This window comes from Lemur catta, chromosome 17 (genome assembly GCF_020740605.2).
Source record: "Lemur catta isolate mLemCat1 chromosome 17, mLemCat1.pri, whole genome shotgun sequence".
NCBI classification, from domain to species: Eukaryota; Metazoa; Chordata; class Mammalia; order Primates; family Lemuridae; genus Lemur; species Lemur catta.
In genome coordinates, this window is record NC_059144.1 from 30,964,139 (window position 1) to 30,978,603 (window position 14,465).

The 14,465-nt window shown below is 38.5% G+C and overlaps 1 protein-coding gene across 1 annotated transcript in view; it reads right to left on the reverse strand.

The window, feature by feature from the left end:
* HAO1 (hydroxyacid oxidase 1) overlaps nucleotides 1–14,465 on the reverse strand; it is a 50,927-nt gene that overhangs the window by 19,315 nt on the left and 17,147 nt on the right. Inside the window, exons 3-4 of the mRNA XM_045528091.1 lie at nucleotides 10,576–10,831; nucleotides 2,906–3,081 (exon numbers count right to left, since the gene is read on the reverse strand). Of these exons, the coding sequence (XP_045384047.1) occupies nucleotides 2,906–3,081; nucleotides 10,576–10,831 (432 nt within the window). The remainder of the gene's footprint in view (nucleotides 1–2,905; nucleotides 3,082–10,575; nucleotides 10,832–14,465) is intronic.

The window sequence follows — 14,465 nt, forward strand, 5'->3', positions numbered from 1 at the left end:
TGCATCCATTAAAATTCAATTCTTAAAATAGTGGTGAGGATAGGATGTTTCAGCTAGGTCTTTCCAGGTGCTCATGATTTTATGTTTCTACAAGCACAATCTGCACTTTTCTGGTAAAACAAAACTGAGAGAGGATGATGGCTCTCAGTCAGTGCATGGGACTTCTGCATGAAGACCAGCAGAATGGTGATTTAGGAAATCTAGGATTTCCTAGAACTGGCCCTGTCACCTCTGCCCCCATATCCACATAGAGCCTATGTATTACTTGATGCAATTGTTGTCATAGAGATGATTCTTGTTTGTTAAATAAATGAAACAAATAGTTACAGAAAACTACACAATGTAAACTGTACGTGTATAAATAAGCGATTTCCTTTCAAATTCCAAATGTCTTTCTCTTGCTTTTTGCCTTTCTATCTAATTATATAGACTTAACATAGTTTTCCCTGAGAATTTTAGTCGATAAACATTTGGGCTATCTACTATGTCCAAAACATATGAAAACATACAGAAACAAGCCATATGTTCCATTTGGATGAAAAGAAAAGGGAGGTGGTGGTGGTGGTGGTGGTGGTCCTAGGTAAGGTAATCACAGAATGAAGTTCTAGAAGCCAAAATATTCGTGACATAACCCATGATAGTAAATCTAATTCAACGGATCTGCTTCATATCCTAAAGGACAAAGTTGCAGGAAATGATATGAATTGGAAATCCTACATTGAAAAGTTGGTTAAAAATGAAATCACTCCCGCCTTACATGTGTTCTCTGTTAACTGAGATAATTATGGGACCACACTCTTGTTATCCTTCCTTAGTGTTTCAAGCCAGCCCACCTGGGCCATCTCTGTCATTAACTGTCTCAGTGTTCTAATTTAATTAGATCTTCTCAGTCCCCTCCTTGCCATTCCTCTAGGGCAGGCTACAGTCGGCTCTTTCCTGAGCAACATTTCCTAAATGTCCTCCCACACCACAATTTTACCACCTTCATCTTTTATTCTGAAATGAAAACTTTCCTAACCCACTCTTTTTTTTTTTTCATAGAGTGCCATGGCATCATGATAGCTCACTGCAGCAACCTCAAACTCCTGGGCTCAAGCAATCCTCCCACCTCAGCCTCCTGAGTACCTGAGACTACAGGTGTGCATCACTACATCTGGCTAATTTTTCTATTTTTTTGTAGAGATGGTATCTCACTCTTGCTCAGGCTGGTCTGGAACTCCTGGCCTCAAGTGATCCTCTCATCTCAGCCTCCCAAAATGCTAGGATTACAGGTATGAGCCACCACACCCAGCTTAACCGACTCTTGTAATTGTCTGCACCCTTTTTTTAAGCCACACCCTTATATAGATTTCTATCTCAGTGCCTTTAACATTGTATTGCACCCAAAATGCTTAGTTATATGTCTGTGTCCTACTAGACTCTCCTTTTGGCCAAGGATTTCAAATTATTTTATTTCATAAAGCAATTTTGGCATGCAGTGTGATGAATGTATATGGAATAAATGAGTGAGTGAATAAAAAGATGGATGAATGAATGGCTGGTACAGAACCTACAGGTTAATGTTTTTTAGTATATATTGTTGGATGTGGCCACAAAAGAATAGCATTAACAACCATGAATGACCATATGGATGCAAGGAAGGTAAGTGAAACCGTTGTTTAAAGGTGTCTGTAAACCAAGATATACTCACTGAAGTTATAATCCACAGAACTTTGAACTAGGACAATGATCAATAGGAAACAGTATAACAATATTTTCTTAAAAGCACAGAATAATGTTTGAGATGATGGATATGCTAATTACTCTAATCTGATCACTATACATTATATGTTATCAAAATATCACTATGTGACCCATAAATGTGTATAATTATTATATGTTAACTGAAAAATTAAATTTAAAAAATCACAAAATAAGATAGTTCTGGATTTAAACATATCTCTGCTACTTAAAAGCTTGTACGGGGTCCATTCTTTTACTTTTATGAGCTCATTCCTGAATACATAAGATTAAATAGTCAAAGTAGGTAGCATGCCTAGAACTATATAAATAGAGGCCATGTGACTCACACATATTCAAGTAAAACCTATGAAAAAAGTTTTGATTCAAAGTTGTTGTTAGACCCTGAGATAAGTTAATAGACTGTCATCCCAGAGTCACTCACTCAAACACTTCAGTTTAAAAAAAATATTTTGGCAGTTATCTATAAAACCATACTTATTGAAAAAAAAAAAAGGTTTTTCTAAGGCAAGAAAACATTTATGTGGGTAAACACATTCACACTCCAAAATTATTATAGTCATCGGTACCTCCCTGAGGGATTTGAATACATATGGATACTGGGGAAACAGTCAAGTTTCTTATTATCCATGGCTTGATAATGGAGGATTTTACGATCCTAGTCAGTCATTCTCTACAGAGAGGTGATGTGGGTTTGACCACACTCAGAAATTAGTCCTAGCCATTGGTACTTGGAAGGAGCACAAGATAAAGAGAAAAAGTTCTTAAAACAGGTTGGACTGTCCTAATACCATCTTTGGGGCATCTCTTTGATCTGAAAGCATCTGTCGTAGCTTTCAGGTAAAGCAACGAACTCATGACATTCTACCAAGATCTTGCCAAACTCCATGATTCAGTAACAGCTATAAAATAAAGCAATGGCATCACAATACTTTGAAAAAGCTAACTTTCTAAAATTCATGAAAGTTATTCTATTTCAGAATATTGCCTAAGAACGAGCAGGTATTTACTCAATAACATGAAAAGACAGAATTGAGAGTTGGACTGTCTTTTTTGATTTCCATGTTAATATTTCCTGATTAGTTATTTTCCCTTAAAAATATCATGACCATAACCACAAAGGATCATAAAATCAGTATGGCTTCAAGTAGAAAAATAAACAAACCTCTCAAAATTCCCTTTGCAACAATAGGCAGTGACGTCAGTCTTCTCAGCCATTTGATATCTTCCCAGCTGATAGATGGGTCTATTTCTTTAGATACATATGCAGCAAGTCCACTGTTGTCTCCAAAATTTTTCTTAGGAGAAAATGCTAAATCGCTGGTTTCAAAATTTTTCATCCTGAAATAAAGAGATGCATAAAATGAGATATTTCCCAAAGTTAGATATCTTTACAATGATTCACTCAATGAAAAAAGAAGTTACCCTTTTAGAAACAATTGGCTGTTCACTCCTCAACCATTTTTAAGTTGATTGCATGTGTATTTTCTATATTTTGATACGGAATTCTAGGCTAACTATAACAATATAGTGGTCTTACTTGGTCACCCACAGTTTATTTTACAACTCAGGCTGTGTTTATACAAACAAATCAATTCCAAGGAAAAATATGTGGCTAGGTACAAATATCTCCTTTTTAAGCCATTTGTGAATATAGACAATAGACTTGATGCTATTTTCTGCCATCATTGCAAATTACTCACTATGAAAAACATTTGTATGGTGCTTTATAATTTACAAATGGCTTTCATATACCAAAATCATTATAAGTTTTTCTTTAAAAATCTTGTAAAAAGTAAAATTGATACTCTACAATTCCCATTCTAAATAGAAAATAAAAACAGACTTGCACCACAAGTTGCCCTAACTATAAAACTCACCAATGGCAGCATTTAGGTTCCAACCTGGGTCTCTTGACTTGACTCCTAATTACATTCTCTTTGCTCAGATCTCAGTTGCATCAGCTATTGCCCCTAACCTCAGGAAACTTCTAATGCCCTTGTAGAAAATTCTAGAGGAGGTTGAAACTTCAGTAACGTGTGTCCTGCTCTTGTGGTGGTGGCAGTGGTGGTGGTGGCCATGTTGCTTTTTCTTGCTCCTGGAGCCCGAGTCAACCCCCACAGAGCAGACCGGAAGCACAGGGATGTTGAAGTGCAAATACCCCAGCTCCCTCGCCCCTATGTAGATTAACTCTGAGATGAATTCTACATAAACACCCAAAATCTTCTAGCAGGATCAAGCTGCAGTAGCCCCCACAGTTGTAGCTGTCTTGATCACATGCCCTTTGATCGATGTTTTCCCTCCCTTGTTCCGTTTTTCTACTCCTTCGCCTTTCAAATGAACTACTTATACTTAAATCATAGACTCACAGTCTGCTTCTAGGGAAACCCAAACCCAGACACAACACCGCTGAGTTGCTGCCTTCCCCTGGGTTTAATTTTGTTGACCCAGGTTAGCCCAGTATTTCGCTAACTCACCTCTAAGATTCTGCTGGTGGCTGGCTCACCCTATGCCAGAAGTCTTTTCTCTTGGCCTAACATCCTGACTCAATTTTGGCAGTTCCCCCAACTAGGGCAAACACTTTTCTACCTACACCTCTGACCACTAGCTGGATGGGTGGCTACCTGGATACATAATGGCATCATCCCTAAGACGTAGCTGCCCACAGCCCCAAATCCAGTTGAGGACTCTGTTCCTGAAATACTGTCTTTGAATGATGACAGTGACCTGGATTCACCTTGCTCTTATGCATATTACAAATTACCCTGCCAGCCAATCTCTGTTTTGGGTAAAAGTAAGGCTGTATATAGATGTCTGACTTGGTTCTGGTTCTTTCTTCCCTGCCACTAGCTCTGCCATTGAACATGGAAAAGATCTTGGAGCCATGACTATAAAAATTTATGTATAAACCTAGAAGTATCTAAGCACGCTAATTTTTTTATAGATGGAAGTCTCCCTATGTTGCCCAGGCTGGCCTCAAACTCACAACCTCAAGCAATCCTCTCACCTCAGCCTCCTGAGTGGCTGAGACTATCTACAGGCATGTGCCACTGCACCTGGTTTAGGCACGTTATTTTTAAACATTATTTAAAACAATCTTGACTTCCTTTAATAGAAAACTGATGTTTTTACATTTTACCGTATTTCAGCTAATGTAACTGATTTTAGTTTGGGTGGCATATATTACCATAAGAACATGAACATTCGTATCCCATATTACTTAATTAGAGCTGTTGACAAAGTTTTCTTAATAAGGATTGAATAGTTAGTCCTAGAGTTTCATGGACTCAACTGGCCACTAAAGATCATACAAAGTTCCAGTGAGAGGCATATGGATACCCATCTAACTTGGGGGCCTTGGTAGGGATTTCAGCTGAAATGCTTGGGCATTTTTTTTTCCCAATCAAATCACTTAGGGTTGTACATTTTATCATAGGCCTTGGTCTTCTGTGGTCACTCTAACTTGAAGTGAATTAAGCTAATCTTCTGGTCAATAAATATATTCTTATTTTGGAGACCTATTTCATTACTTACAGATAACATTAAATGATATTAAATTCCAAACTTTTAGACGATAGTCTTAATAAGAAAAAGTCCAATCTGTCTACCCATAGCAAGACCAGAAAAAGAAAAAGAAAAACATCTGTATGTGTATATACTCTGCATGGCACCCCACCCCCATCCCAAACAAGCTACAGTGTTTCAGCAGGGGTGAGGTGAAAGGGTGAAATGGATAGGAAAAAACAGAAACATGGATAAAATTATATAAATAACTGTTGTTATTCTTGGACGGTGAAATGCAGATCAACACTTGAATGAATGTTGCCTTACAGAAATTTCAGTGCACAATGAAGCCTTGTTGTGACTCTAAAACTTTGTTCAAAGCCAGAAGCCAAGAAAAAGTTTTCAGATATCTTGACAGAGACCCACGATGGAGTGTTTTACCAATGGCTCCGAAAGAAACCTCCATGAATGCTATTTTTATTCGGATTATGACATATATATAAAAAACATTTAAAGCAGCTTCTGATAACCAAAGTATTCCATTTCGTAAGGAAGGAAAGGGGCGACATCAAAATAATAACATACTTAGGGTTTCATTCCCTGAATCCCGATCTGTTTCATGCTGCAAAGGCAAGGGACAAGATTTCTTCTTTACAGGGTACTTATGTAGACCTTGAATGGCCTTCAAATATGCTTTTTAATCAAATGTAGAAATTGGTTTAGCTTTTAGTAAGTTATCATCAAAAAATAAAACAATAGTACAACTACTAAATAAAGTTTAACATTATTAAATAACCAATAGTAACACTAATAATGAGTATTGAGTAATATGCAATATTATTTATTATAAATACTAATAACCTGACATTAAATATAAAGCCACGTGTCTCTATATTGGGTAACTGAAAAATAAAACAACCAGTAGAACCCACAATATCAACACATTATGAAAAGAAAGAGAAATTGAGAGAGATGCTCATAATCCATATAGGAATTGGACATGGGCCACCAGATTTTAATTCTGTGGTTAATTCTTGTGTTGAGAATATAGACCTGGTGCTTTCTTCCTCAGTGTGGCTAGGCAGTTAGAAGAAAGATTCAAGGCATGAACTTTAAGTACAAATCCTTGTCAAACTTCTTACTGGTTATGTTATATTAGGAAAATCTCATAGGTTCCAGTATATTTTTATTGATTGATTCAACAATTACTCATTGAACACCTACTACATGCCAGTATTCCAGATATTTAGGATATACTAGTAAATAAAACAGTCAAAAATCTCCAACCCCAAGAAACATAATCAATAAGTAAATTATGATGCATGATAGAACATAAGTACTATACCAATGGTACTTTTCTTTATATAAGAAAAAGAAATAAAGAATAAGAAAATAAAGAAAAAATAGGACAGAATAAGAGGAATGTTGAGTTGCCAGAGCCTCAAGTTGAAATTTCAAATACGGTAACCAGGGTTGGCTTCATTGGGAAGCTATCTGGAGGAGGAAATAAGGAGAGTGGTGTTATTCTATTTGTTTCTTAGTGTTGCTGTAACAAATGACCCCAAATGTGGAAGCTTAAAATGACACAAATGTGTTATATTACAGTTCTGCAGCTCAGAAATCCAAAATGGGTCTCCTTGGACTAAACTCAAGGTGTCAACAGGGCTGCATTCCTTTTAGAGAATCCAGGGCAAGACCTATCCCCTTGTCTTTTCCAGCTTCTAGAGACCATCTGCTTTTTCTGGCTTCTGGCTATCCCTCCAACCTCCATTTCTATCATCTCATCTCTCTCCGACTCTGACACTCATGCCTCCCTCTTACAAGGACTCTTTTAATTACGTTAAGCCTACTGGGATAAAACAGGACAATTGCCTCATCGCAAGGTCCTTAACTTAATCACATCTGCATAGTCTGTTTTGCCATGTAAAGTAACAGGTTCCAGACATTAGGAAATGGAGATCTTTGTCCTATCACAGTTATCAATGTGAATGTTTTCCTAACCAAAGTGTCGCGAGGCTACTGGGCTATGTACCAAGTCCTCCACCAAGCTCTCTCTTCCCCGCCCCCAATTATATTATGTCCCTGTCCTGGTCTCTACCATTGATTTTTATTGTGGTTCCCAGTAGAGAGACATGTAGACCCCTCTCTAACGTCTAGCCTTAAAGTAATTGAGGATGTTAATCATGCAATGATTTGGGACAAGATGTTACAGGCAGAGGGAACAGCAAAGGCTAAGGCCCTGGAGCTCGAGCAAGCCCGGCATGTGACAAGCACTGCATGGCAGCCAGAGTGGAAGAGTGAGGATGGGAGTGCCAGGCAATAAGGCAGAGAGATGATGGGACCCACCCACATTGCATCTGGCAGGCCTCTTTTACCCTCAGAGACCTGGGAAGATAGTGGCAACCTGATGTGCTTTGGGGTGACCTCTTAATAAATCACTTCCAGCCTTAGGAAAACATGTCACTGGGCAAATCGTAGAAAGGGTAAGTACTGTAGTTTACCTTGATCTTAGTCAATGATCGGAAATTACTTTTCTCCTCTTTAAACTGTCCTGGCACTGAACTAAGGAGCTGAACCTTAACCCTGAGAAAGGAGCTATCTCCAGGGGGAATGGGAAAAGAAGAGACCCCTGCCTCAAAGCCTCGGGAATCAGTCTGGCAAACTGGCTTCACTCCTTGCGTCTTCCGAGAGCAGATGAGAACTCTCCTCACTCCCTCTCAGTTTCAGGAACCTCCATGTCATTAATAACTACACACATGCATGCGTTTTGCATATGGGCCAAGCAGAGACTACTGAAACTCTGAACTCTTGCTGGTCGCAGATGCCAGGAGTCGGGCAAGAGGAAGTAGCAAGAGCTGGAAGGAGCCACTGAGTTACAGACTCATTCTCCTCTGGATTTCCTGCCTCTCTCGCCTGCCAAACCTCACTGCTGAAAAGCCAGGCTTCACCTTCTATGAGTCAGGTCGGTTGCGGAAAGAAACCAATTTCATATCAGAATGTAACAGATGAGCTTTTTGGGTGTATGTGGCCTCAAGCGGAAGCCTGGACCTGCCATGAGCGCTCTCTGCCTTCGAGAGCTGAATGCGGGCTGCTGAGGAACTGACCAGAAGGTGCTGGGCAGCTCTGGAGTCCACTAACACAAACAGCACCAGTGTGCGCTCCGGGGGGCCGGGGTGCACCCAGCTGCGGGGTGTTTCCCGTGTTCCCTGTAACCTGGATATGTTGCTCATGATTTGATCATCTTCAGACCAGACATGTGACAAGCCGGGGAGCCGCAGCCAGTCCTGTGCACACGGATAGCTGAAAGGGGACTTTGTTTTATGGCCCTTCACGTCATCTGGGCAGGAGCCCAGGAGCAAAAGAAAAGGGGAAAAGCAACTCAACCTTCCCGCCACTCACCGAGTGACCTTGGCACCAAAGGGACAGGAGGTACCAGTCAGGATTAACAGCAGTGACATCTCCCACACCTAGGTAGATACCTCTCAAAACACATTTTGCTGTCGCAAACAAGAAAGTGCCTCTTAGGTTTCAAAAAAACCAAACAGACCAAAAAAACCTCCCCGTATTTATTATTATTATTGTTAGTAGTAGTAAGAGGCCAAGGAAAAGGAAGAGCAAATTCCTTTTCAAATGGCCAAGGGGAAACAATCAGGAATGTTTCCTGTAAGAAGCCTAGATAGTGGGAAAATAATTATTTTAGAAAGTCAAAAACAAATTAAGGTAGCCAACATAGAGAAACACTGTAAATACAGATTTCATATTAGGGAAATTTAAAGTCATCAGCTTTTGGATGAATTTGGCAAGCCATAAGAATACATCAGGAGCTTTCAAAAGTAATTTATGTAACCTAATCATTTGTACCCCCGTAATATTCTGAAATAAATTTAAAAAAGAAAGAAAGAAAGAAAAATACCCACATCAACAAATCAAAACTTTTATATACTAAAAAATAAATAAATAAATAAAAATTTAAAAAATAAAGATAGGGCATTTGGGTAACCCTGTGTCTGGGATATGTGGGGCTGTGTTGGCACGTCTGGCAGGAAGAACACTTTCTCTTTTCTGTCATTGCCCCACTGCAGGTATATACATGGCAGAACTAATATGACAATTACATGACATGCGTACAAGACTGTATACCAACTTCTGTGGAGGTTGAGATAAACCTCAAGCTGAATATAATATATATGAAATTCCTGGCATCCACTACTCCTCTTGTCCTCATGTGGAATGCTGATCTGATTTTGAATCTTTTAGTTTTTGAAGCTTTTAGAAGGGTACACACAGTATGTTTACATGTGGCTTCTTTCATCTCTTCTCTTTTATCGTTTTTCAATCTTCTTAGCCCTAGTTTTTATAAGTACAATTAAAACACAGACACAGTAAGTAATGGCCTATGGGGAATGAGGGCTAGATGCCCAAGAAGGGATCTGTCATGCTCTGATGGGTGTTTTTGGGGGTCCTATCACAAAAATGTCCTTCCTTAAAACTAAGAGTTCTATCGCTGTTCAAATACATATAGCCCTCAGGGCTATTACACATGAAATCTGAATTGACTTGAAAACCCCAAGAGCACACTTGGGAAATGGAAGAAGAAAATATGTGATGGGGAAAAGAGATCTATAGCTTAGGGAGTTTGAGATCTTTCCCAGCAAAGTACACTGACTTCCCAGGTTTGACTCAAGATGATTCTAATCATAAAATACTATAAGGAAAGAGACAATTCACTCCTGATGGACAGTATGGATGAATGACCTGATAAAACCATCATAGTTCAATTTTAGATTATTCAATACATTGTTTTTGCTAAGATGAATAAGTGAATGAATAAATGAATCTTGATCCATGGATCAATGACAATGAAAGAAGAATATTGCTGAACGCAGAAGTAGAAGACTAGGCATCAAAGTTGTGGCTTCTTTCACCTCCACGCTTTTCCCTTTTTTCAATTTCTTTAGCCTTAGTTGTTCCAAATCCAATTAAAAATAAAATTTAAAGGTGGATATTTGATTTCAACAAAGAAATAGAGTATCAGGATGGCAATAACAAATTGTTGCTTGGGTAAGTATCTTCCATCTGTATGGCAATTCATCCTTCCCAAAGCCCTTAATGCACTCTGGTACAAAAATTTACTTGACTTTTACAAGCGTATGCTCAATTGCTATCCTTGCTTTTTGCCTCAAATAAGCATCACCCACAAAAGAAGGGTAATTTGCCAGAGATTACCTGGATATTTAGCAATGATTCCATCTGTAAGAACCAGATACTATCATGCCTAGACAAGATCCCTTTCAACCCAAACCAGCTCAGGGCCAACGTGATCATGGTTACCTGAGTTGTGGCGGCAGCTTGAATCGGTTACGCACATCGTCGAAGCGGTTGCCCAGGTAAGGGGTGTCCACCGTCAGGAAGATAGCCTTGTAGCCCATCCGCTCTGCCCGCCGCACTAGCTGCTTGGTGACCTCACGGTCCTTGTAGATGTACAGTTGCAGCCAGCGAAGTGCCTCAGGACCAGCCTCTGCCACTTCTTCAATCGAGGAGGTGGCCCAGGTACTCAGCATCATGCCAGTTCCCAGGGACCGACAGGCTGGGAAAGAGAGATGATCAAGGCAGACCTGGCATTGCTCCCTCCCCCCAAGCCTTCAGGTTGCAGGTCAAAGGGTAAAGACTAGAAGGGCAATTTGGCAATGTAAGGTCAAATCTTTTAAAAGTTAGAAATATGCATTCCTTTCCACACACTGTGTATTGCTCCTAAAGGAAAAAAATGAGTCAAATAAGCAAAGATAGGCTATATGTACGTAAAAAAATTGGGAACAACCTAAATGTCCAGCCTTAGGGGATTGATTAAACTATAGCTCATCTATAAAATGAAATATGTATACCCATTAAAGGTAATGTTATTGCGATGCTTAGTTTTATGGATCAACTGGGCTAGGTTATGGTGCTCAGATATCTGGTCAAACACATCTGGATGTTGCTGTGAAAGTATTTTTTTAGATGAGCTTAACATTTAAATCAGTAGATTTTGAGTAAATCAGATTATCCTCATAATGTAGACGGGCCTCATCCAATCAGTTGAAGGCCTTAAGAATAAGACTGGCCTCCACTGAGGAAGAGGAAGAGGGAATTATGCCGCAGATTGTGTTCAGACAGGAGCTGTAACATCAGCTTTTCCCTGGGACTCTAGCCTGCATACCTACCCTGCAGATTTTGAACTTTCCAGCCTTCACAATTGGGTGAGCTAATTCCTGAAAATAAATACCTACCTATTTATGGAGAGATATATAAAGATAGGTAGATAAATGTAGATATAGACATATGTGTGTGTGTGTGTATAGATATAGATATTTCCAGAGAGAGAGAAGGGAGGGGGGAGAGAGAGAGAGAGATCCTATTCCTTCTTTTTCTCTGTAAAACCCTATTATAATTATAAAACAATTATTTACAGACGTAGAAAGATGTATAAGATATATAGATATATTAAGGAAAGAAAAAAGCCTGCAAAATGACAGATATAACACGATTCCATGTTTGTGCAAATATAATTATTAGTATATGAATATAAACAAACAAAATGCCAATGATGGGTAGAAGAATTATGGGTGAGTTTAATTTTTTCTTCTTTTAATTTTTCTATTTTATCTTTATTAAATATAAAAGCTTTATTAAAGATATAGTCTACCATTTATATTGTCTTTCAAAATTTCATAAAATGTGCACACTATAAATATCCCAAATAGACTCACATTCTTTTGAGCAAGGTAGAGGTTACATCCTTTTGATAAAGGTAGCAAGAAATGAGCAAATAAATGAAAAATTAAATAAAGTCATCTAACCAATATAGTTTTCCAGAATATTTGAAAAAACATGGGTGATAGGCTTTCCTCCAAAAATAGGTGGTAAAATTGGAGTCAGCTTTAGTGGAAGAGAAACCGATACAGCATTTATAGGCCATGTGCAGAACACACCAGAGAGATAAATTACCAGTGTATACAACTGTCTATGTGACTCCAGATAATTTAACATATCTGAGTGTTCACCATGTATCCAACAGGAGTAAACACAGTTGTCTAAGTGACACTCTTATAATAAAGATGAAAATCAAGTTAGTCACTGTTTATAAAGTTACACTGAGATGTTAAAAAGCTTCCATGATGCTCGAACTTTAGAGGACAAACTCCCCTGGAGGGAGAATTCTCCTAGAGGATTTGTGAAATCACAGATGTCTGGGTCCCACCCGCAGAGTTTTCTGGTTCAGTAGGTCTGAGATAAGGCCCAAGAATTTGCCCTTCTAACCAGCTCCCAGATTTTGCTGATACTGCCAGTGCTGGATCACACTCTGACATTTAAAGAACATCATAACCATTTCATAGTAAAAGTCTAAGTTCAAATAGTAATAAGATGGATTTTTTTATTTTTTTTTTTTTTGGAAAAATGTTACTTTTCCTGTGACTTTCAAGGTGTTTTTCATCCATATTCTCCAGGTTACTGGTCAGATACAGAGAACCACTCAGATGACAGAACATCTTATTGTAGTTAATACAAAGGCCTCATGTAAGCCAGCAGCAGCTCTGCCAATAGGTTATCAAAATCCACAAAGAAAATCTTGACTTCATAAGAAATATCTACAGGCATTCCACACAGATTATAAAAATGCCACAAAACAATGCACAAATAATATCTACTTCACCTAAACTGTCTAAAGTTGCAGGAATTGTCAACCCTCACAAATATTCTACCCAAATCACGGGGATATGCATGTCCAGAGAGAAGCAAGATCAACCCATGTCATCTATTTCCTGAACCTACCTGCTCTGATACAAATAGCTCCAGGAGTTATTGCTGTTCAATGTTTACTTTCCAATGATTAAATCGTATGTGGCTGAAATTTTGAATTGGAGTTCCCAAAATTCTAAGTTACCATTGTTTCCAATTATAGCCATCCAATAAATCTTTGGTGATTCAATAAATTATCCCAAGAGAATTCTACTGGATGTAGGGAGAATATCAGAGTCTGTGCTGACATATTATCATTTGAGGCAAAGATACTACTCCTAGGACAATTCAGAGGAGCAAAATTTAGAAGGCTCCCTGCTCTCTGGAAGAAATATCAGTGATCACTGTGATCTCAATGCACTTGGGATTATTTGCTGTGATAATGAAAATTATTGATGAATTATATCCATTATTTTCAACACAGTTTTATGTTAAAATGAGCTAAGGGAGCCTGGGATTTTACAAATTTTATGAATGAGATAGCATGGTCAGACTGTTTTTCAAAGTTCTAATTATAGTTATCCTAGTCTAACTATAATTTGTGCTTGAAAGCACAAATGTTTCAGTCCTTTTACTCTCCCTATCCATTTTCCACAATGAAACTCTGACCTCCTGCTCTCAAAAGTAGGAACTGACCAGGTTCATTTTACAAAGGACAGGGATCAGCTTTTATTTCTGTTCCCAACTTGTGGCTACTAATTATACTGTAAATGAGGACTTCAATGACGTGTGTTGCATTTTTACAACACCTGGCAAAATGGAGCTCACAGCTGAGGTGATATTACTATAAAGGCAAGGCCTGGCTCTTGCATGATTAAGATTCTTAATGTTGATCCAAGTCAAAAAATCTTGGCTTTTGTAATAGTCGGCACAGTTTAGAGATAACATATACAGGAGTTTATACCATCAAGTAAACATTGATTCCATATGGCATCCCAGCATTCTATCTCCTATAAGGAGATAATTTCTGCATTCCCAAGGTGTACCTTCCTCTGGAGATCCAGGAACAAGATAATAGCACATAATCCAGGAAGTACAATAAAAATATGCCTTTCCTCACCCCCTACCTTCCCACCTGTTTACAAAATTTCTAGGCAGGGAAATGCAGAGTAAGTCTAAGAGGCTGTCAGCATTTTCCTAATCCAGCCATCAATCAATAATACTGGAAGAAAATTCAGAAGTTCTCAGCATATATTTTCTTGTTTTTTACTCTTCCATTTGTAATACAACTATAAATATAATTATATGGAAATGAATGAAAGTAATATCATTGTTTACTGCCACCCCTACCTCCCCCTCAAAAAAAAAAATGGGCTATGGGCTAATGGAAAACATTAATTCTTTCTGTATTACAGAATAAAAGTTACACTCAGACCCATCCACGATAAAGTTCTTATTAGAGTTAAATCACATGCCCTAGGGTGGGGAAATGCTACAACGGTCTG